General features: G+C 47.3%; 1 protein-coding gene and 1 non-coding gene across 3 annotated transcripts; one reads left to right on the top strand and one right to left on the bottom strand.

The window, feature by feature from the left end:
- Positions 1 to 6,417: 6,417 nt before the first annotated feature.
- Positions 6,418 to 13,683, bottom strand: LOC116898130 (cryptic protein-like). 2 transcript variants are annotated; one of them, XM_032899504.1, is made up of 6 exons: positions 13,375 to 13,427; positions 13,071 to 13,120; positions 12,808 to 12,975; positions 12,135 to 12,249; positions 11,939 to 12,048; positions 6,452 to 6,724 (listed from the first exon to the last, which is right to left on the bottom strand). In XM_032899504.1, the coding sequence occupies exons 1-6, from the start codon at positions 13,425 to 13,427 to the stop codon at positions 6,615 to 6,617; spliced, it is 606 nt and encodes a 201-aa protein (XP_032755395.1). In that variant the 3' UTR covers positions 6,452 to 6,614. The 2 variants fall into 2 exon arrangements, with proteins under 2 accessions (XP_032755396.1, XP_032755395.1); XM_032899505.1 differs by lacking the exon at positions 13,071 to 13,120 and having other exon boundaries at positions 6,418 to 6,724; positions 13,375 to 13,683.
- On the top strand, positions 11,788 to 11,920 carry LOC116899829. Its single transcript, XR_004387829.1, has one exon. It is a non-coding gene; the product is annotated as a small nucleolar RNA SNORA51 (small nucleolar RNA).
- Positions 13,684 to 21,882: the final 8,199 nt, after the last annotated feature.

Below are 21,882 nucleotides of genomic sequence, written 5' to 3'. Positions count from 1 at the left end.
ACATAACAGTGTCGACACACCCTATGCAGCCTAGATGGGAGCTCCCTAGGGCTCCGCCCCACAGTCTCCGCCTTTCAACAGGAACTATAGTATAGATAAGGGAGACACTCTTTGCAGACCCATAATGCCATGAGAGAAACCCCTGTTTGAACATCCCTGGCCCACCCACTCATGTGTAGTCCAAATCCCTCTGCTGATGATGTCAAGATTCCCAGTGTGCAGCCTATCCCTTTCTCCCTGTCTGCAGGTCCCCTCCCTCCCTCCTTCCTTTTCTTCCTGGGCCTAGAATGGGTACTGGCTCTATCACTAAGTTTCCACAGCTGTGACAAGATACCTGAGGAAATCCATGCAAAAGGAGGCAAGGTTATCTTGGCTCATGGTTTCAAAACTATCAGTGCTTGGTATTGTGTTTTGCCATGAGCAGAGAGCCAAGGAATGCCATATGACAGCATGCGACTGACCTCAGATGAGAGGTCTATTGGTGCAGAAGTATGCAAAGGACTGCCTTTGAGCAGAGATGGGGGAGGGGGAGACAGCGGACTGTGATGGTGCCGGGTTTTATAAGGGATATGGAGTATGCACATAGGGAAAATAAATGACTGTGGCGACAGTGGAAACATGTGACATTGGCTGCTAATGGCAGGGCTGTTGGCACTAAGTCACTCAAGGCAGGTTGGGAGGCATTAAAGGAGCCGTTACACTGAGGTCAAAGTCTGAAGCAGGGGATGAAATAATAGGTTTGTACTATATAGGAGAGGAGATGGGGGAGGGGCTACAACCTCGGAGGAAGGCTGAATCACCTCCTCGACTTCCTCTATCTCCAGGGGTTGAGTAATTGGGATATGTTTTCTCTGGGTTTAAATCATGTTCACCAGGTGTAGAACTTAACAGTAACACCCATTTCCCATTTGGGATCCCATGGGTTTGTGATACAGAGATGAAGTTTTTTCAACAGAGAAGGAAGTTAGAGTGAGGATACATGTGTGTTACTTGTGTGATGCTTTGTATATGCTTGGCCCAGGAAGTGGCACTATTTGGAGGCGTGGTCTTGCTGGAGTAGGTGTGTCACTGTGGGTGTGAGCTTTAAGGCCCTCACCCTAGCTGCCTGGAAATCAAGTTTTCCATTAGCAGCCTTCAGATGAAGATGTAGAAATCTTACCTCTGCCTAAACCATGCCTGCCTGGATGCTGCCACGCTCCCACCTTGATGATAATGGACTGAATCTCTGAACCTGTAAGCCAGCCCCAATTAAATGTTGTCCTTTATGAGAGTTGCCTTGGTCATGGTGTCTGTTCACAGCAGCACAACCCTAGCTAAGACAACCTGGCATCTTCAAGACCAGTATGGGCGGCCTCCATGTAGGTCTGGCCATTCTTTACAATACCCTTCTGTTTGTTCATAGAGGAAGCAGGCAAAAAGGTCACGGGTGGAAGGAGAAGGGGGCAGATACAGAGGTGACAGGAATTATAATCAGCTCCTGACAGCCAAAATCCGACAATGCAAATACCTCCGTGTCTGAGATATGGGACCCACTCGTGACCTTGTAAGCTCCAATGTGCTTGAGCTCCACTTCTCTGGCTGCAACATGCACTGTTCTGTAGGCTCAAGCCTCCATTTCACAACTGCTGCTATCTTTGGCGGTCACCCCTGTGGGCCTACCATGTTGGTATCTCCACTGCAACGGAGGCCGCACCCTCACCAACAGCCTCCTGGACTCTCTGACGCAAAGAGGCCAGCCATGATGTATGACTTCAGGCTTCAGGTTCTCTCAACTACCCACCCCTTCCATCATGGGATTCCCATGCAATTGAGTACGCATCTTCACCAAAGGCCTCTCACCTCTTGTAGCACCAACTTTCCATGTCCCCTTTATTTCTGCAGCTTTCGTGTCACTTAAACCAGCAAGTCTCAGCTTATTAAATTCTAAGGGCGCGATAGCTTTTCCAGACCAAATGCTTCCCCAAATCAATATGGCTGGGCATATCACAGTAAGACCTCCTCTCCTGGTACCGACTTCTCTGCCGGTTACGTTTCTGAATGTAACAGCCACCACGATCAAAAGCAACTTCTGGAAGAGGAGTTTTATTTTGGCTTACGGTCCCTGTAGGTGAGTGAGTTCATCATGCCAGAGCAGGCGTAGCAGCCAGCGTGTATCCGAGCAGGAAGGCGAGACATTATTTCTTCACTCTGTTCAAACACAAAGAAAGCAAACAGGAGGGGTTGGGGATTTAGCTCAGTGGTAGAGCACTTGCCTAGGAAGTGCAAGGTCCTGGGTTCGGTCCCCAGCTCGAAAAAAAAAAAGAACCAAAAAGAAAAAAAAAAAAAAAAAAAAAAAAAGCAAACAGGAAGTATGACGAGGCTTTAAAATGTCAGTAAAATACTTCCCCCTGTAACCACCACAAATGGTGCCACCACCTGGGGACTCAGCGTTCAAATACGTGAGACATCTCCGTCAGTGTTCTGGGTTACTCTGGACCATCACTCGGGGATGAATTAAGGCCTTTCTGGCAGAGAGATTCAGCCTCTTTGGACTGCATGTCAAACAGCTGCCGGCAAGCATATTTACCAATTGTTACACATAAAGGTTTTTTTGTTTTTCCAGTAAAACAAGATCCTCATAGCAAAGCCCTTGATCTAATCTATATGGCTCCTGAAGGAGGACATCAGGCCCCTGCAACTTAGTCCTTACTGTGCGCTGTCTGCAGCACTCAGTAATGCTACACATTCCAGGTGTTCCGGGACGGTCACGTGACCAAAGTCACGCAAAGGCTGAGAAACTCCTTCAGAAAAACAACTCCGCAGATGACGGGAAAACAATCCCGGTTCTCTACGATGATTTCTTCAAGGTGGAAGGACTTCTAGAAAACAGCTATTTCATTCTAACGTTTGCCCTAGATCCGACGATCTGTATCAACTAGAATTCCACCACATTCTACTCCCCGGCCCCCTAGAGCAGCAAGGTCATGTCATATATGCAAAATACACGTAGTCCAACTTCAAAAGAGCCTATACACAATTTCGGTTTCAACACTTGTTTAAAAGAAGTCTCTTAACTGTAACCCCTCATAAAATAAAAAAGCAAAGTGCGTACTGTGTATCGACAAGATACAGTGGCACGGGGGTTGGGGATTTAGCTCAGTGGTAGAGCACTTGCCTAGGAAGCGCAAGGCCCTGGGTTTGGTCCCCAGCTCCGGGGGAAAAAAAAAAAAAAGATACAGTGGCATAGAACATACTCTACCGACCCCCAAAGTGAGGAATAGTGGAGTAGAGAAATACAGGACCAAAGCAAAACTAAATTCTAGCCAGGAAAATCCAAAACCCTATACCTCCAGGGCCAGCATCTCTAATTCCAAAGGTCCTTGATGGCTTGGCTCATCCAGCTTTTAATTCTACACCATGTATCTTGCTTGGGCTGGTTCTACTCCCTCTGGGAAGTTCTCTGTGGCAGCTATCTCACAGCTCTGACATCTCAAACATCTTGGGGTCTCCGCCTGGACTGAGGCTTCACTTTCAGAGCTTCACAAATGGCCTTCCGGGTGTTCCTTGCCTCCCGGGTGCTCCTTGCCCCCCAGGACCGTCTTCTTACAGCAGCTCCAGGGCAAGCACACAGTGCCTGCTCTCAGTGGCAGCTCTGAAAACAAGGAAGAATTCATGACCTCCTCGATCCTGCATCTTTTACATCCCCAAAGCCTACCCTGTGGATGACACGATGGAGCCTGACTGCCAGCCTGGGATAGAATCACATTGGCAGCAGCTTCAACATACAGGTTTGTTGTTGCTGTTGTTGTTGGTGGTGTTTTGTTTTGTTTTGTTCTGTTTTGTTTTGTTTTGTTTTTATAGGAACCAAACCTGTAGCTTCTCTTCACCACGTGGAGGGCCACCCAGGTACTGTCTTGCCCTCCGGGTACTTTCTCATTGTTCTTCTGTGGAGTAGGCAACTCCAGAATGATGCTAACAGTTATAGTATCTCTTCACCACAAGCCTTGACTGTAACCTGAAGCATCCCAGAGCTCTTTCTGTTTCCAAACTGTATGTATGTTTTGTGGTTTTGTATTTTCCTCTGTTCCCCCTTGTTCTTGTTCATCGTAGATCCGAGTCAGAGTGATCAGTCCAAAACTTTGCTCTCTTAAAATTTTCTCCATCAAAAAAAGAAGCACGTTGTTTTTTCATGTTCAAAGATCGTTTTATGTCTTGTTTTTATTCTTTGAGACATTCACACAATATATTTTATCATATTCCTTCCCTTTCCCCAGCTCTTACTATGTCTGCCTGTCTCTAACAAAACCAAAAAACAATGGAGTCTAGCTTTTGTTGGCCAACTTTGTGTTGGACAACTATTCCTGGGTGTGAGGCTTGACCTGGAGTGTGGTTGACATACCCGGTGTCATTGAAGAAAACTGACCACCTCTCGCAGAAGCCACTAATTGCTAATAGCTCCTTGTCCAGGGATGGGACTTCATACCCATACGTCTTCCTCCTCCAAACCGGGATTTTGTGCTGTGCAGGTCTTACGCATGCTGAGAGTCTCAATGAGTTCATATAGGCGTCTGCCCAGTTGTGTCTGAAGTCCCTTTCCTTGAAGTCATACCCCGCCTCCGACAATCTTTCTCCCCTTCTTCCACATGGATCCCTGAGCTTTGAAGAGAAGGGTGTGATGTAGCCATACCAGGCAAGACCAAACATCCTCTGTGCATTGCCTCCTTGTGGATCTCTGTGTTAATTATCATCAACTACAAGAAGAAGCTGTTCTGGTGAAGGTTGAGCAGTGCACTGATCTATGAGTACAGCAATAGCGCCTTATAGTTGTTTTGCTATAGTTTTATTGCTATGGTTATTTAGTAGAATAATAGTTGCAGGTTTCCTCTTAGGACTTATGGCCTGTCTAGTCTCAGGTGCTTGTCCTTATTGACAGTGTCTGATATGCATACCAGCTCATGGCGTGGTTCTTAAACTCAATTTAAGACAAGAGGTTGGTTGTTTCTGTGACATTTTTGCCACAGTTGCACCAGAGGGTTTTATAGCTTGCTGGGCAGGTCATTATTATTGTTTACAGGGTTCACAGCTGGGTTAAATCAATGATTACTTCCTCCAGTAGCATGTGTAACACCTTCCAACATGGCACACATTAGCTTCTAGGGGTGAAGCTCCAGTTGAGTGCCAGCTATTTGTCTCTATTTGCCAGCTATTCTGTGGCATAAGAATGTAATGTCTTCACAATAGGGCCTTAGAGTCAAGTTGTGGATGTAATCAATAGCATTGGCAATAGCCTATAGCATATAGGTTTTGCTACCCCACCTATAGCTCCCAGCGAACCATGCTACCAGCCCCACCCGGTTTCCCTCTGATCCAAGGTTGAAAACACACACACACACACACACACACACACACACACACACACACACACACGTGTTTGTTTTTGATTTGCTTTATTTAGCTCAATGGCCAGGCTCTTCAAAGCCTTCCTCGCCTATCACACCCTTCTTTTCGCTCCCAGCTTAGCACCCTAAATCTACCCTCATGCAACTCCAGTCCCAGTTGGGAAAGCGACCTACAGTCACTCTGCCCAATATTTCACGTGACTGATGTCTCCTCTTTCTCCCTCTGGAGCATGGGGAATAATTCTTCTCTCCTGTATCTGCTTGCCTACCTAGGGGGTGGGGAGTAGGGGGGAGTCCTGCCTATTCCACCCAGTTCATCTTTATTGATTCATCTTTATTGCTAGCATCTTTATTGATCGATCAAAAGCCAATTGGGGAACAGGACCTTCAGTGCTCACATGCAGATTCCCAATCAGAGCATCAGAGCCACCCCCTACAGTAGCCTGTAATATTTGGGGATGTTTGCGGGGTCCCACTGACCAACAACTCAAAAGATGTAACCTGGTCCTGAGGGTTTTATTATCATGTGATGTCTGGTTGGGGTATGCCCCCTCCATAACATGTTAACTCCATTTAAACTCCTCATTTTACATATGCATATATTTTAAGAAGATGCTGTGATCCACCTCAAGCGGTCTCATTACTAACGAGGAGGAGGCAGCTGCCAGGACGCTCCCCCCAGGCCCCTCCTGTCTCCCTTCCAACCCCACACAGCATGTTTAAGAGTGTTGGGATTTGCCGAACCAGTGTTCAGGACTCACAGTACCTCTCCAACGGGCTCAGAGGTCAGAGGAGAGACTGACAGAGAACAGCAGGTGACCGGGAACCTCAGCAGTGAGGCATGAAAGTGAGGGTCCAGGCTGCTCAGACTGGCTGTTACCTGGGAGGGGCCACTTGTTTGGGGCCCTCCTTGAAGCCTATTCAGTACATACTCTGAAGCCTCCAGAAAGGGATTCTGAGTTGAACAGGCTGGGCTCTTGTATTCAGGTTTGCCTCCCCTGGAGACCGTGAAGAGAGGCTCAGCTAAGCAAGGAGGGCTCGCTGTTGAACGTCTTTATTGCACAGCACGAGGATCCAGCATAGTTCAGCCATTCGGTCATTTACAGCATTCAACACTGAAGCAGATGCCCACCACCCAGCTTTCCTGCAGGCGTGCTGTGGTGCCATGGGTAGTCAAGGGTGACACCTTGCAGGCTCAGGAGGAGATTCTGTCATGGCAGTTCGGAGCCTCAGCCCTTACCAGCCACACACAACCTGCAGGAGGAGGCAGAGCGCCAACAGGAGGAGTCTCGGGATGCTGCATGCCCTTGATCCTCTGGCGCCTGAAGAGAGGAAGCTTTTCAGGTCTGGAAAAGAACACAGACAATATGTAAAGTGCATGGCTACAGGAACACAGAGATGTCCGTAGCCATTCTCACTAAAGCCCTCTCCTGCCTGGTGCGCTAGGGGTGTGTGTGTGTGTGTGTGTGTGTGTGTGTGTGTGTGTGTGTGTGCATGCATATATATTCTATTATGTATGAGTGTATATAATTTCTTTGAGGTAGGATCACAGTAGTCATCCCTTAGCTAGCCTGGAACTCAGTACTCAGCACTTAGTACTAGCCTAGAGCTTAGTACTCAGACTAGGCTAGCTTCTGGCTCATAGGGGACCTCCTGCCTCTGCCCACCCCACCCCCGAATGCTGGGACCAAAGGTGTTCACCACCAGGCCTGACCACCTTCAGGATGGCAGAGCTCTTGCTGAGTATGTGTTCAAAACAAACAAAGGAAAAGCTATTTTCCTCTGCAGCCAGAGACACCTAAATCCTCACAGAGCATTGAGAACTGAAGGGAAATGCCTCATTTGCTCTTACAAGCAAACAGCCCTTCAGCCTAACTCCTTTAGCTCCTGAGGAGAACGGGGACACCTGAGTGTCCCTCACTTGATCAAAGCAAACAGAACGATTTGCAGCCACTTGCTATACAGATGGCTGAACTCTCTGTACAGATTAGTTCTTTGTGTCTTTGTCTATATGCAGATATGAGTACATGCGTGTGGACAAGGTATCTGCATGCCTGTGGAGGTTAGAGGTCAACCTTGGTTGTCATGTTTCAGGTACCTTTCAGATCATTTATTTATTTTTTTTAAAGATTTATTTATTTATTTTGTATATAAATACACTGTAGCTGTCTTCTGACACACCAGAAGAGGGCATCGGATTCCATTACAGATGGTTGTGAGCCACCATGTGGTTGCTGGGATTTGAACTCAGGACCTCTGGAAGAGCAGTCGGTGCTCTTAACCACTGAGCCATCTCTCCAGCCCCCAGATCATTTATTTTTTAAAGATGTTGTCTCTCACTTGGACCTAGAGCTCGCAGATTAAGGTGTGGGCCAGAGATTGTGTCACAATAAAATAAAATAGGAGGAGGAGCAGTCGGGGAGGGGAGAGGAGGAGGGAGAATAGCAATTGATGAAGATCCCCCCGACAGAGATCCTGGCCATGCACAGGTAATTGCACACGGCATCAAGTGAGGACAGGGTCTATCACACAGGATCACCTTTCCAGGAGAATGGAGGCCACCGTGGAGACTCAGGCCCCTTGGGCAGTTGGTCCTTACACACAAACTACATTTTCAAGTAAACAGTTTCATCAGGTTCTGTAAAGTAAGCAGCCTGGGGTCTCAAACTTGACCCGTGACCACTGTGGGGTGTGCTTCCCAAGTGATTCCTTGAGATTAGAAAGAAAAAAAAAAATCAGAATGTCCACTGTAGACTTAGATAAAAAATGAAACTTAAAAAAAAAAAAACTACATTTCTTATTCTGTGAGCCCCCACTATTCTTTGTCACACTAAGGAAGAAAAAAAAAAAGTTATTTGTAGATGACTTGATACTGGTGCCTGAGACCTTATATATTCACCATAAGGTCTTCTAGGGAGGCTGGAGAGATGGCTCAGTGGTTAAGAACACTGACTGCTCTTCCAGAGGTCCTGGGTTCAATTCCCAGCAACCACATGGTGGCTCACAACCATCTGTGAATCCGATGCCCTCTTCTGGTGTCTGAAGACAGCTACAGTGTACTCACATACATTAAATACATTAAATAAATAAGTCTTTAAAAAGCAAAGAGGTCTTCTAGATTTTTGGACAGCCAGAGGCCTTTGTCACGCCCATTACTTTTGCCCATCTGTGAGAAGGAAAGAACTGAAGCCAAGTTTGAGCACTCCCTGCCTGTCAGTGTGTCTCTACGCTGCACAGACTACAGGACCAGATTCTCATTTCCTCTCGGAGGTTTTAGGGTCTCTGTGATGAGGGAAACACCACGTCTCGGTGTGAGATCCAGACCAGTGCTTCTGAGATCTCCAATCTGCAGCCCCTGCTGGAAGTGCCACTGAGTGGCCCCCTTCTGTACAGACACCACAAGAGCCATGCCCACCAAAAGGACACACACACACACACACACACACACAGAGCATGCCTAGGATGGTTGAACACAACCCTGGGTGTACACCAAGCAGAGAGCTGCTTGGAAGCAGGTACCCCTAGGGCCAGGGGCTGGGTCTACCCACAGTTTTTTATTTGCTTATTAGTTGGTTGGTGGTTGGGTTTTTTTTTTTAAGATTTATTTATTTCATGTATGTGAGTACACTGTAGCTGTCTTCAGACACACCAGAAGAGGGCATCGGATCGATCCCATTACAGATGGTTGTGAGTCACCATGTGGTTGCTGGGAATTGAACTCAGGATCTGGAAGAGCAGTCAGTGCTCTTAACCGCTGAGCCATCTCTCCAGCCTGGTTGGTTTGGTTTTTTTTATTGTTGCCACATATGCCATTTAAAGGGGAAACTGAGGCCTAGGAGGTGGCTCGGTGGTTAAGAGTGCTCTTGCCACTCTAGGAGAGGATCAGAGTTCTGTTCCCAGCACATGTCTGGTGACCTGTAGCTTGAGTTCCTCAGGCCCTCTTCTGGCCTTCCTGAACATCTACACATATATGTTGTGCATGCACACACATTCATGTCTATATAAATAACAAAATAAATATAAAGAGAACTGAAGTCATAGTGGCTTGGCCTGGGTCCATCTCATGTTTAGATTAACACACCAGCATTTCCCATAGCTCCCATTTGTTGGTAGAGGCTAAACCAGGGTTTAGAACATTCTAACTGCTATGCCACCCACCACACAACACAATAGTCAATTGACTTTTTTTTTCCCCTTGCATCTCTGATGATGGGACTCAGGGCCTGGCACATGCTAACCGAGGACTCTGGTGTTGAGTCCCACGCCAGTCCTTCATTCACTGTCGTTTGCTCATGAACATTTATTCATCGTCCTTGAGGGCTGCTCTGATGGGGAGAGCTTTGGCTGCGTCTAACCTGAGCTCGGTGGGAGCTTTCCATTCTTTCAGATGGAGGACACAGACAGAGCAAGGAGGCTCTTTAGCCTGAGGGAAATGCCTCCATGAGATCCAACACAGCACCAGGGTGCCCCAAGGTATCTGCTAGATACCTTGACGGAAACACATCCAACTCATCACAACACAGCCGTAAGGCATTTTCTCAATTAGTGATCCATGGGGGAGGGCCCAACCCACTGTAGGTCCTGGGTTCTATAAGAAAGCAGGCTGAGCAAGCCAGGGGAAGCAAGCCAGTAAGTAACATCTCTCCGTGGCCTCTGCATCGGCTCCTGCCTTCAAGTTTCTTCCCTCTGTGAGTTCCTGTCCTGACTTCCTTTGGTGATGAACAACGATGTGGAAGTGTAAGCTGAATAAACCCTCTCCTCCCTAACTTGCTTCTTGGTTGTGAAGTTTTGTGCAGAAACACAGACCCTGACTAAGACAGTTTCCATGGGATTGGATGTTAAAACACAGCCACTTCTCAACATTCTAAATAAGACCGTCACAAATGAAGATGCTCGTTCATATTGAGAGTAACTCTCACAATGAAGGCTCATGGGTGACGCGGTGGTCTGTTTGATACCAGTGGGAGTTTTTATCTCTGGGTTTCCTTTTCCACAACAGAGAGGCAACAGATGCTCTTCCTAAACTGTGGTGGAATCCAATGATGTCAGTGGGTGGGGCACACTGGTTAAGAATACAGTCGGCACAACTTCAGGGGTGACCATCCCTTACCCATGAGCATCAGCTAGAGAGCTTGAACAGGGTACTCCCCATTGCTGACATCAGCCTTTGAGATGGGCCCTGCAATGCAGCCAGTCGATCAAAGGCACAAGGTTGTTAACTGCACTTTCTGTGCCTGGCCAGCTACCCTGGAGGAGGATCTGGATATTTTGTCCAGCTTTCCAAGGACGGGAAACAGTAATTGGCTATCCTGACTCTCAGATGCTGCTCTGCAGACCTTGCATGGGAAAATTGCTAAAGTCCACAAAGAGCCCTTTCCCATAATTCCCAGGGAAGAAGCTCTGGTAAGAATTGAGTTCACCTGCAAGGTCACTAGATCTATCCTGTAAATTTACCCTGATTCCCAAAATTGGTGTCCTCTGGGGCTCAGGGCTAGCAAATCAAGAGACATAAACTCAACAAAGGAGATTGCTTGGGGGTTGGGGATTTAGCTCAGTGGTAGAGCGCTTGCCTAGGAAGCGCAAGGCCCTGGGTTCGGTCCCCAGCTCCGGAACCAAAAAAAAAAAAAAAAAAAAAAGGGGATTGCTTGGGAGAGAAAGGGCTTTGCATGATCGGTGAACAGAGAAACGCATTGGGAATGTGGAAGGCTAGGCCTGGAGTCGCTGCTGGTGCCCCACAGGAAGGGGAGGGAGATTCAGAAGGAAGCGGCCATTGAATGTCCTCCTCCACTAATGTCCTGACCCAGGGCTGTGACCTGAGGGTGGGGCTAGGCAGCGGAGCTGAGGACCTTCCCTGCTCTGGCTCTGCCCTTCCTAGACTGCTGTGGGAGAAGGAAAGGATGAAAATGTCACTGTCACACCCACTGGAGTGCCTGAGAAAGAGCAGGAAAGGAACTCGGGGTTTCATTTCACACAACGCACAGCCAAATTACCCAGAGGTGAGAGAGGCAGAGACAGCACGGGGCTGAAAGGTGAACCTTCCGTGACTGTGCCTACCACTGGGGAATCCACGCCAGCTTCTGTTAAGATGAGGAAAGGCTGTAGCCCAAGACATCAGGTTGGAATGTGGCAGCCCCCCCTTCTTTGTCAGCACTGTCCCCATGTACCCAGTGTTCGGAGATCACTAGTGATCTGCTCTGCTAGCTTGGCTCCCAGGTTAAGCCTGCTGGCTCCCAGGTTAAGCCCCGCGGATTCACAGGGATCGGAACGTCATTAGGCTATACATGGATCTAATCTAATTGGATCATTTTTATGTCTCCTGGCACAAGCTGATGTTCTATGGACTGGTGTGCCAAGCACTAACAACAAAGACACAAGTGTATACGAGTGTGAGGTAAAAGTGTATTGTTGGGGCCTCCTTGTGCTTGCCACAGGCTGTGTTCCTACCCTGACTGTATAGAAAGAAGAGGCAAAATAAACCTACCCTATGCACACCTCAGCCTAGGCCACTGTGCCTGGTCTGTAGGGTGAATAGGGAGACCGGGCGGGAAGGACGCTCTTACCACAGTGGCTGAACGTTTGGCGTGGGAGGCAGTACAGGGCTGAGAAGATGCACCTGCATAGGCGGCAGCTCTGCAGGGTCCAAGCTCCGTGCCCCAGGGTGCCACAGTCTCTGCAGAGGCCAGAACAGGTCAGTGTTGTCAGTTTGCCCCTCCCTCCCAAGCCAGTCCCCGCCCAGCCTACTTTTGCCCCACCCACCTGTGTCTCTGGTCGTGCTCGCAATAGCGACCTGTGAAGTGCGCGGGGCACACGCAGAAACTGCCCAGAACGCAGGTGCCTCCATTGTGGCAACAGCGGGATCCAGGGACCGCACCTGCAGGATGACCCGGTTCAGCAGCTGTGTTAGCCTCCGGTGGCGCTTGGCAAGTCCCCTCCCGCAGAGCGGCAGGGCTTGGGAGGGGACCGTGCCTGCTGAGTGTTTGCTAGGTAAACCCCACTCTTTCGTTGATGAAGGCTAGAAAACAAGGTAGCAGGAATGTGGGCGGGGTCCCGGCGGGGACAGCCCTTGATACCCTCCAAGTTGCTTCTCTCCCACTCTCTCTTCCACTGTTAAAGTCAGCATGTGACTTTGTGGACAGTGATTAACCACAGGCCTCCCAGGCAGGACCACCCAAGGGTGTGATGTCGCTAGCCCGGCCTAGAGCCACTGAGTTTGCTGGAGTTGCCCGAAAGCTAGGCGGCAGCATTTATCTTATTTACAGAGCAAAAGTTTACCCATGAAAAAGGGAATGAGACTTCAAAGTAAACGCACCACTAAAATTTCCTTCTTTTTTTAACTTGAGGTGAAAAGACACCCCTGTCCGTGTCTCCCTTCCAGCCCGGGTGCTTGGGATCCACTGCCAAGGATGCAAAGCCTAGAGCTAAGACTTACTCTCCTCCAAAGTGCTGGAACCAGTAAGGGCCTCCCACGGGTGCGCTCCCTCCTGGCTGTCATTCTTTCTGCTGGAATTACTCAGGGTTCCATCCAGTGTCGTCCCTGGGAGCTCTGGAGACAGGATATAGCTGATTTCTCTGGCACCATCTCCTTCTCTCTGATAGCCTTTAAAGAACGACAAAGAGACAGAGATTTTACTATTTATAACTGAAACTCAGGGGAGGGGGTGCGGGGGTGGGGGGAAGGGGGTGTTAACTTACTGTTTCCCGGACGGATGAGCTGCAACGCCACAGTCATCAAGAACAGAGGCCTAGAATATTTAAAGGAAGTCGTTGACGTTTCTAGTCCACAACCAGTCTAAGCACAATTCACACGTCAATCATAATGTAAAATGTATAGGACATTTATAACTCAATAAAAATCACAAACATCCGTAATCATTGTACCCCTTGTAAATTTTAAGGGTACCATCACAGTTTAGAAAGGTCATGAGACAGAAGATGGCCGGAGGATTTCAACCCTCCTAGCCTGGCTTTCTAATACCAGGCTGACTTCTGTCCTTACCTAGCTCCATTCGTTTTCAAACCGACACCCTGGGTTGCTGAGTTCCCTCTCATCTGTGCTTGAGGACCGATGGCCACAGAGGTTGAAACACAAATGTTCTAGCCCTGGAGGAGTCCTTTGCTTCAGGTCTTGGAGTCACTATAGCGGGTTACAGAATGCACAAGCTTGCAAGATGGGGATGTCTCTGCCCTCTGCCTGGGCCAGAAGATGGCGGGGCTGAAGGAAGATCTGGGAGTCCAGGTGCTGGAGCCCCCTCAGGTCAGGACTGCTGAGCCACCAGGCTTGGAGAGCTGACTCGAAGCAGTCCTGGATGCAGAGGGGGTGGAGATGGGCTGCCTGGCTCCCCTGTGCTATTTACAGTGTTGGTGACAGCAGGGTGGCTGATCCCTGAAGTAAACCATTAGGGACTAAGACAACAAGCCTCCTCACCCACCCTAGAAAACAAACAAGAAATTGAAAAGGTTGAAATCTCAGCAGGAACCAAAATCTCTTTCTTGCTTTGGCAAGAGATAGAAGTGGAGATTCCCTACTGTATAGTTCTTGGGCTGGGAGGTAGAAAGGGTTCAGCTGGAGAGCAGTCTGGCCGATGGGACACAGCAGCTGAGGACTGCTTCTAAATGTCCTGCATGCTGACTGGGAAGGCAAGGGGGAGACCCTGCAGGCTCTGTGTCCTGGGGCGCTTATCTGCTCCCACACATGGTGTTTCTGCCCTCTGCTGTGCACAGCACTCTCTGGGGAGACATGGGCTTCCCTGATGTCACAGGTGAGGAAGCTGAACCTTGAGTGGGTAAGCTTTGGCAAGTAGATCATTGAGAAAAAGATTATGCAGACTGTGTGCTGAGCCCGCAGCCCGTCTGTGCACAGTCCCTTTTGCCTGAGCTGAGATGCTGCAGCCTGAATCACTGGAGTGGGTGCCCTGGGGCTTCTGCTCCTCAGATATTCTATCTGCTGAGATAGGACAGAGCCCTATCATTATCATAAAGGAAGACACTTGGCAACAGGTGTGGTAAGATCTTCTGTGACTTTATGTAGAAACTCAGTTCTAAAAAATCTTGTCTCCTCTGAAGTTGAAATGTTTGGCATTAACTTGATTTATTTTTTCCTTTAAATACAAGCTTCATCAAAGAGGCTGTTAAATTAGAAGAAATTGGTGAGTTTCCTCAGCCTGTGACCTCCCAATGAAAGAAAGGGTTCTGTGAGCTTCCAGGACGAGAAAGGAACTGGCAAACACAGTGGACAAAACAGAGGACTCTAGGCTCCACCCTACAGTTACCTAGCAACATCCTGGTACTACTAGCCTAGCTCACTGTGTAAAACAACACTCTCTCTCTCTCTCTCTCTCTCTCTCTCTCTCTCTCTCTCTCTCCTCTTCCCTTCTCCCTCCCTCCCCCCATTTTATCTCTGTCCATCTTCTCTCTCTCCACATTACCAGCTGGCCTCTTCCCTTCTTTCTCTCTCCCCTTTCTCAGCCTCTACTCCCTTCCCCAGACCCCCTTCCCAGGTCCCAAATAAACTTCCTTTTATACTAGGCCTGTCCTATGGCTGATACCCCAGGGGAATGCTCTGCATGGGCCCATTAAGGCCCCTCCTCCTGCTGCATCATACCCCGTTTTATAAAACATATCAACTAGTAAATCACTCAGTTCAATCACATATACAAAACGAACACATTTTATAACTTGAAATCAGTGCATACTTTTGTATGAGCTGAGCAATTGTAATTTTTAAAGTATAGGACTAGAGAGACGGTTCAGCAGCCAGGACCACTTGTTGCCCTTGCAGACGACCTGGGTTCCATTCCCAGCCCCCACCTGGTGATTCATAACTACTGATAACTCCACAGGATCCAAAGCCTTCTGCTGATGTCCCCAGGCACTAGAAATGCACACAGTGCACAGAAAAGCAGGCAAGCAAAATATGCATACTCCTAAGGTAAACCTGAAGCAGTCACTCTGCAGCTAACCGGGTGATCGCATTTCTTTATATGCACAGGTTTTAGGATGGTGATGGTACAGAAAGCTATGAGAAATTCTTGATAATACTCAAGTTTTAAAAAGCTACCTCAAATCTAACCTTGCCTCCACACGATTTCCTTTACTAAAATTTTCTTGGTGTCCATTTGAAAGCATACACAAGAGCTGGGTTATTTATCCAGTAAATTCAGACTTCTTATTTAAGTGTGAACCCGGCCAATCCGTTCCCCCTGGGCTGAATTGTCACTGAGTCACGAAAAGCAGTTCCCAGACACCTTGGCCCCCACAGGTCTGATTTGCTGTGGTTCACCTGTGGCCTGTTTGCTTGCTGGGCAGGAGCTAAACCTCCTGAGACACATGGCCACTGCCTGATGAGGTTTGGGAAATCTACACTTTATGGTTGGAAACTGCACATGAAGGGAAAGAAAGGGCTTGCCTGCCAGACAGGAGAGAGACAGGCAGCAGCAGGGGATGCCCCACCTCTGCTGTTTGCTTAAGGTCCAGGAGCCTGAGGAGCCTCAGAGAGAGGCCCTGGGTGTCAGAACTGTTGTTGATAAACCTTCTCACCTCACTGTTACTTGCTCTGCAGCAGGCCTTTGTGGTCCAGGCTGAGCCATTTACTCCCTCCCCATCAAAGGAAGAGCTTGGCATTGTCACCCCAGACAGAGCTGCTGCATATCTGCCACCAAGGAGACCCAGCAGGGAGGGCTTGCCTGGCAGAGGCTGAGGGGCAGGGGAGGATTCTCTCTGTTATCTCTGTAAGAGAAGACTGGAGTCACTGATCCTGCCTCCTGGGGGGCATCCCTAACTCACAGTGTGTGGGAACCAGGACCTCCCTGGCCCAGGACAGGACTGCATGCTGTCTGTCCCCTGTCCTCCTCTGGGACAAGCTATCACAGAGGAAATGACCTGATACAGATAGGTGTGGGGATTCTCTGAGCATGGCTGAGAGCTCCCTGGGATCAGAGGGGAGGCAGATGTGGCTTATCCCAACTCCTGGGTGCTTGGCTGAGGCACTTTCTGTCTGTCTGGCCTTTTCTCTCCTGGGTACATCATGGAGTGAAGCCATACTGTGCTTGTCCTCTGGGTCCTGGTAGCACAGACACAGGACCAACAAGGGGCTAATGAGACCTCATGAAACTAGAAAGATTCTGATAGGTTATTTCTCTGCCACAGGTGAAATGAGCCCATTTAAACCAGATTAGATTAGATTAAAGGTAGGTGTATTGGGCAGCTGCTCTCAGGGTGAGTTTACTAACCCCAAGGACTGAGACTAGTCAGGGGAGGCCATGGATGTGTGGTGGGGAAGAGGAGAAAGAAAGAAAATGCTCATTCTCAGAGAAGAGAGCAAGAGATTAAAACGTCTGGATTATTTGGAGGAAGAACCTCTGAGGGAAGGGCAGCCCAGCCCCTGATCTGGAAATTTCAGGGTTGGGGTCAGGGTGTGCCAGAGAGGGAGTGAGGGATGCTGGGAGAACCTGGAGCCTGGGTCTGCTTTGTTATGTAAAATATGCACTTCAGTCCCTTGTTCTGGTCTGGAAATCAAACTGCTTCTTATAGCAAAGGATGTCATTGCTTGAGTGCAGCCTCCTGAATGGGCGGAAGTCTATCTATGGAAGCTATACATCTGAGAAAGCCTTCGTGTCCAGAACATAGAACTCAGAAAACCAAACATCAAGAAAACAAACCAACCAGTTAAAAACCGGGGCACGGAACTAAACAAAAAGTTAAGAAGAAATAAAATTAGCTAAGCAATCTTTTAAATAAAGGTTTAATATCCTTAGCTATCAGTGACATGTGAATTAATGCTACTTTGAGATGTCATCCTACCACAATCAGAGTAGCAAAAATCAGTAAAACAAGTGACAAAGCTGACATGTGCATCTGGAACACAAACTGTGGGAGGCACTATACAAATCCACATGGCAGTCCCTTAAACACCACAACTGGCTATTTTATACCACTCCTGAGTATATTTCCGAAGGACTCTAAATCCTACTACAGAAATACCTGGTAATCCATGTTCGGTGTCCTCTGTTCACAAACTGCAAGAAATAGATAGCTGGGTAATAGAAAACTGGGAAAATGAAACCGTGGATTTCACAGGTACCAGGAAGGAACTCAAAGTAATCATTTGGAATACGGGAACCCAGATCCAGAAAAGCAGATGCCCCATGTTCTTCCTAATATTTGGATCTAGCTTTAAATATTTAGATGTGTGTGTGTGTGCATGTGCGTGTGCACATGCTTGTGTGTGCGCACATTTAAATTGAAGTGACCAGAGAGGGTAGATTTCAAGGAAAGGGAAGTGGAACGAATGTGGTAGGAAGAGGCAAGAGAAATGATGGAACAGGACAGGAAGGGTTAAATGGGATGGAGGCAACAGGAGAGGGGAATAATGGGAATAAATGATTTTAAAATAAATAATACTAAAATGGGGGAATGTGGGAATAAGTAATACTAAAAACTTCTGCAAATTCCATATGGAAAACTACTATTATAGAAGTTCCTAAAACAGATACACATATAAGAGGGATTTAAATGAAGTTACCTTATAATTCTGGGTACAATGGCTCTCCCAGACACCACATGCTATCAAATAAAAAGCCCAATAGTACAAGTTAACTTTTCTCAAGCTGTTGATCAGTGTGATCACATGGACACACACACACACACACACACACACACACACACACACACACACACACACACACACACAGACAGAGACTCTCTCACACTACAGTCTATTTCCAGAGTTCTTGGACACTTTCCAGACCTTGATCAGAAGTCATCATGAGGGTTGGGGATTTAGCTCAGGTGGTAGAGCGCTTGCCTAGCAAGCACAAGGCCCTGGGTTCGGGTCCCCAGCCTGAAAAAAAAAAAAAAAAAAAAAAAAAAAAAAAAAAAAAAAAGAAGTCATCATGAAAGAGAGGATGGAAAACAAAGGAAGCAAACATCTGTAGCAAAATCGTGTTTCCAAGCCATGACACCTCAGTTGAGACATGAACTCAGCAAGCGGGACTTCGTGAATGAGACTTGCACAGGACTAAGCAAGCCAAATTCACAGCATAAATGGGGTGGGGAGCACATGAAGTTCCATTGCTCTCTCAGGGGTTTGATCAATGGCCTCTGGAGAGCAAGAGCTAGTTTTCTTCGATGATTAGGTCCCTGCTCCAGTAGTCAGTCACTGGACACCCATGCACACACAGGCAGCACTAAATACATTCAGTGGGTATTTAAAAAAAAATTTAAGAGTGCACATGAAGTTGGGAGGGGAAAGGCATGAAGTGGGAAGGACTCAGAGGGGAGCGATGAGAACAGGAGCCTATGGAGGACATTTATTCCTAACCACACAGGGTCTTCCTTTACTAATTGAGCTAATTTGAATCACTGAAATCTGTTTGACAAGAAATCTCGGTTGCAATTTGCATAAGGATGAGAAAATTAAGCACCATCCCAGTATCCCCTGGAGGGAAATTCATCTTGTCAACTTACGATTTATGTGAGAATGCACTGTGTGTGGCTATAATTGTTTTTCTGTGTTGTTAAGTGTCTAAAAGAGAAGGGGGCAGAGTTAGGCAACCATCCTGGAAGTCCTAAAGCTAACTGAGGAGCAAACTGGTAGCTAATCATTTTCCATTGTTTAACTTCCTGCATGCTAAAATCGCCGTTTATGCTCAAGTGAGTTCATGCTAAAACTGCATGTTAAAAGTGAGGACCATTGGAGGGTAACGTTGGGGCAGAAATCTCGGCTCGTGTCCGATGGACCAACACAGTTCCACGTGGAGAGGTTTTAATGAGAGAACAAGACATGGGAGAGGGATGAGAGAGAGAAGAAAAAGGAGAGAGAGAGGTTAGAAAATGTCTACCTTTTATTTGGAATATGACATAACTGCTCCCAGGTGAACGTGGGAACTAAGCTGGGAATGTATGGCTGTTGCCATGGCAACAGTGACCAGGCGGTGTCACTGCTGGGGGCAAAAGCAATTCCTGATACCAACAGTTAATATTAAAATTTAATACAGTAGAACCTTCCTAAAATACATACACACACATATATACTTCATGTGCATGTATACATATACAAATACATGTAAGTCATACACATATACACAGACTCATATACATCATATATACATATCTATCATATACACAGACAGATACATATACATCATACATGTACACATATATATCATGTACATATACACATACATATGTACATCATATACACATGCAGACACAGATACATATACATCATATACATATACACATACACATATACGAAGGTGATCTAAATGAAATCCCCAAATGATGGGGGAGACAAGACCCGCTGGATGACTCCAGCACCAGGATTAGGTTATATTTAATTGAGTTGTTGGCCCGAAAGGTCCATGGGATCCCCAAACATCCCAGGCTGCTGCCGAGACTGAGGTCTGCTCTCCACAAGGCCTCACTGATGAAGACAGCATCTACACAACTGAACATGAAGATATTGTGCTGGCCTTCATAGAGTCTTCACCCCTACATGCTAGCACCTTTAGTACAGGAAGGCGCTCTGCGTGCTACCAAAAGAGAAATATCAACTGCCACCCAGCCACGCACCCTGTGATCAACAATGGCGACCTGCCTACAAGGTATGCTAGTATAATCGTGGCACAAGCTCGTGGGAGTGACCCACTGTGTAAGTCACTGCTCTGTTGCAGTGAAGAGACCAGGACCAAGGCAGCTCTTACAAGAGAAAGTATTTACCTGGGGCTGGCTTACAGTTTCAGAGGTTTAGTCCATTATTGCATGGCAGGAAGCATGGCCGTGTGCAGGCGGGTGAGGATCTCTGTAAATTTCAGGCCCGCTTGGTTCACATAATGAACTAAGTTCCAGGTTAGCCAGGGTTGCACAGTGGGACTCTGTTCCAACATGAACAATAAACTAACAGACACACAGATACATGTTCTTTTTAGGATAATCAAGGCCAATGAAAAAAATTAAAAAGACATAAAAATGCTTTGTGTCAACTAAAGCACCTCTAGCTGCTGGAGAGATGGCTCAGGGGTTAAGAGCACTGACTGCTCTTCCAGAGGTTCAGAGTTCAAATCCCAGCAACCACATGGTGGCTCACAACCATCTGTAATGGGATCTGATGCCCTCTTCTGGTGAATCTGAAGACAGCTACAGTGTACTCACATACATACAATAAATAAATCTCAAAAACCCTCTAACGAATGTACATCAAAGTCTCTTTATTACATTATAGTTATGAAATTCTTTTCTGAGACCAGACATATATATTGGCAAAAATGAGCTTTTTAAAATCAAGGTTGCAATAGACAAAAAATAATGTGTAATAAAGACCTTCCTAGGGGTTGGGGATTTAGCTCAGTGGTAGAGTGCTTGCCTAGGTAAGCGCAAGGCCCTAGGTTCGGTCCCCAGCTCCGGGGGCGCGGGGGGGGGGAAGACCTTCCTGTCCAATTTCTTTTTGAAGATGGGACCAGACGAAAACAAACAGCAAATATTTAGGAGCCAAGCAAGCTCACCGTACGTAGTAAAATGGCAGAGCTATACCATCAGTTCTTACCCGGAAGAGACACAACCAACACCTTGAATTTAATATGTTTTTGAAAATGCTCCAAAAAATGTATAAGCAGCTTTTTTGCAAAGTAATTTTAAAATGCATTCATGAGGTTGGGCTGAGCGCCCACTGTGGCCACACTACAAAAGCTGGCAGTAAGACTCAATCTGGACTCTCACCTTCTGAAGTGTATAGATCTGCCTCCTGCCCTGTGAAGACTATATAGCTCATTCAGGGCAAAGTCCTCGGTCAAATCCTAGGAGAGAGTTTCCTGAACCAGGATATGCTGCTGGCTGGACATCCCTCTCCCCCCTTAGAAACTGAAGTGACTTCCAATGTCAGCTCTACTGCCTTCTGTGGCTGTTTGGTATGGTGATTTCCTTCCGGAGAGCAACTATTCTTTTGTGGCAGGGGTGGTGGTGGTGGTGGTGTGTGGGGACAGCATATGATGGCAGGGATTGCCGGCAGTAGGCTGGGATGGAGACATCTCAGAAGTCCGTGGCAGCTCCTTGTAAAAAAGGGTGGCGTCTGGGACCTGAGAAGCAGGAGACACATCCCTCCAGGGGACCCGCCATCTGAAATAAGAGGCTGCCTGCAGTAGGCCGGGATGGAGACAGTAGCCCGCAGAAGCTCTTTGTAAAAACTGGTTGTTCCCATTTCTCTTAACCTTAGCCCTGGTCAACGGCTGTATAGATTTCATTTGTGCATGACTGCCTTTCAGTTGGCCTTGGTGTGCATAATTATTCTATTATATCTGACTTTCCTACTTCTTTCTCCTTCTGCTCTAGTGAATTCTATGAAACTAGATGTTCCTTGATGTAATGATTCTTAAACAATTGGAAATTGAGGCATAGAGGAACAGCACAGCCCTAATGGCCCAGGTGCATGCTGTGTGTTCTCATTTTGGAAACAATGTAATAAGTGCACAATGGTAGTTCCAGATTAATACCTGACTTGCAAAGAAACTTT

Source organism: Rattus rattus, chromosome 4, assembly GCF_011064425.1.
Source record: "Rattus rattus isolate New Zealand chromosome 4, Rrattus_CSIRO_v1, whole genome shotgun sequence".
Lineage (NCBI taxonomy): Eukaryota > Metazoa > Chordata > Mammalia > Rodentia > Muridae > Rattus > Rattus rattus.
This window is presented reverse-complemented; position numbering and strand designations above follow the sequence as displayed.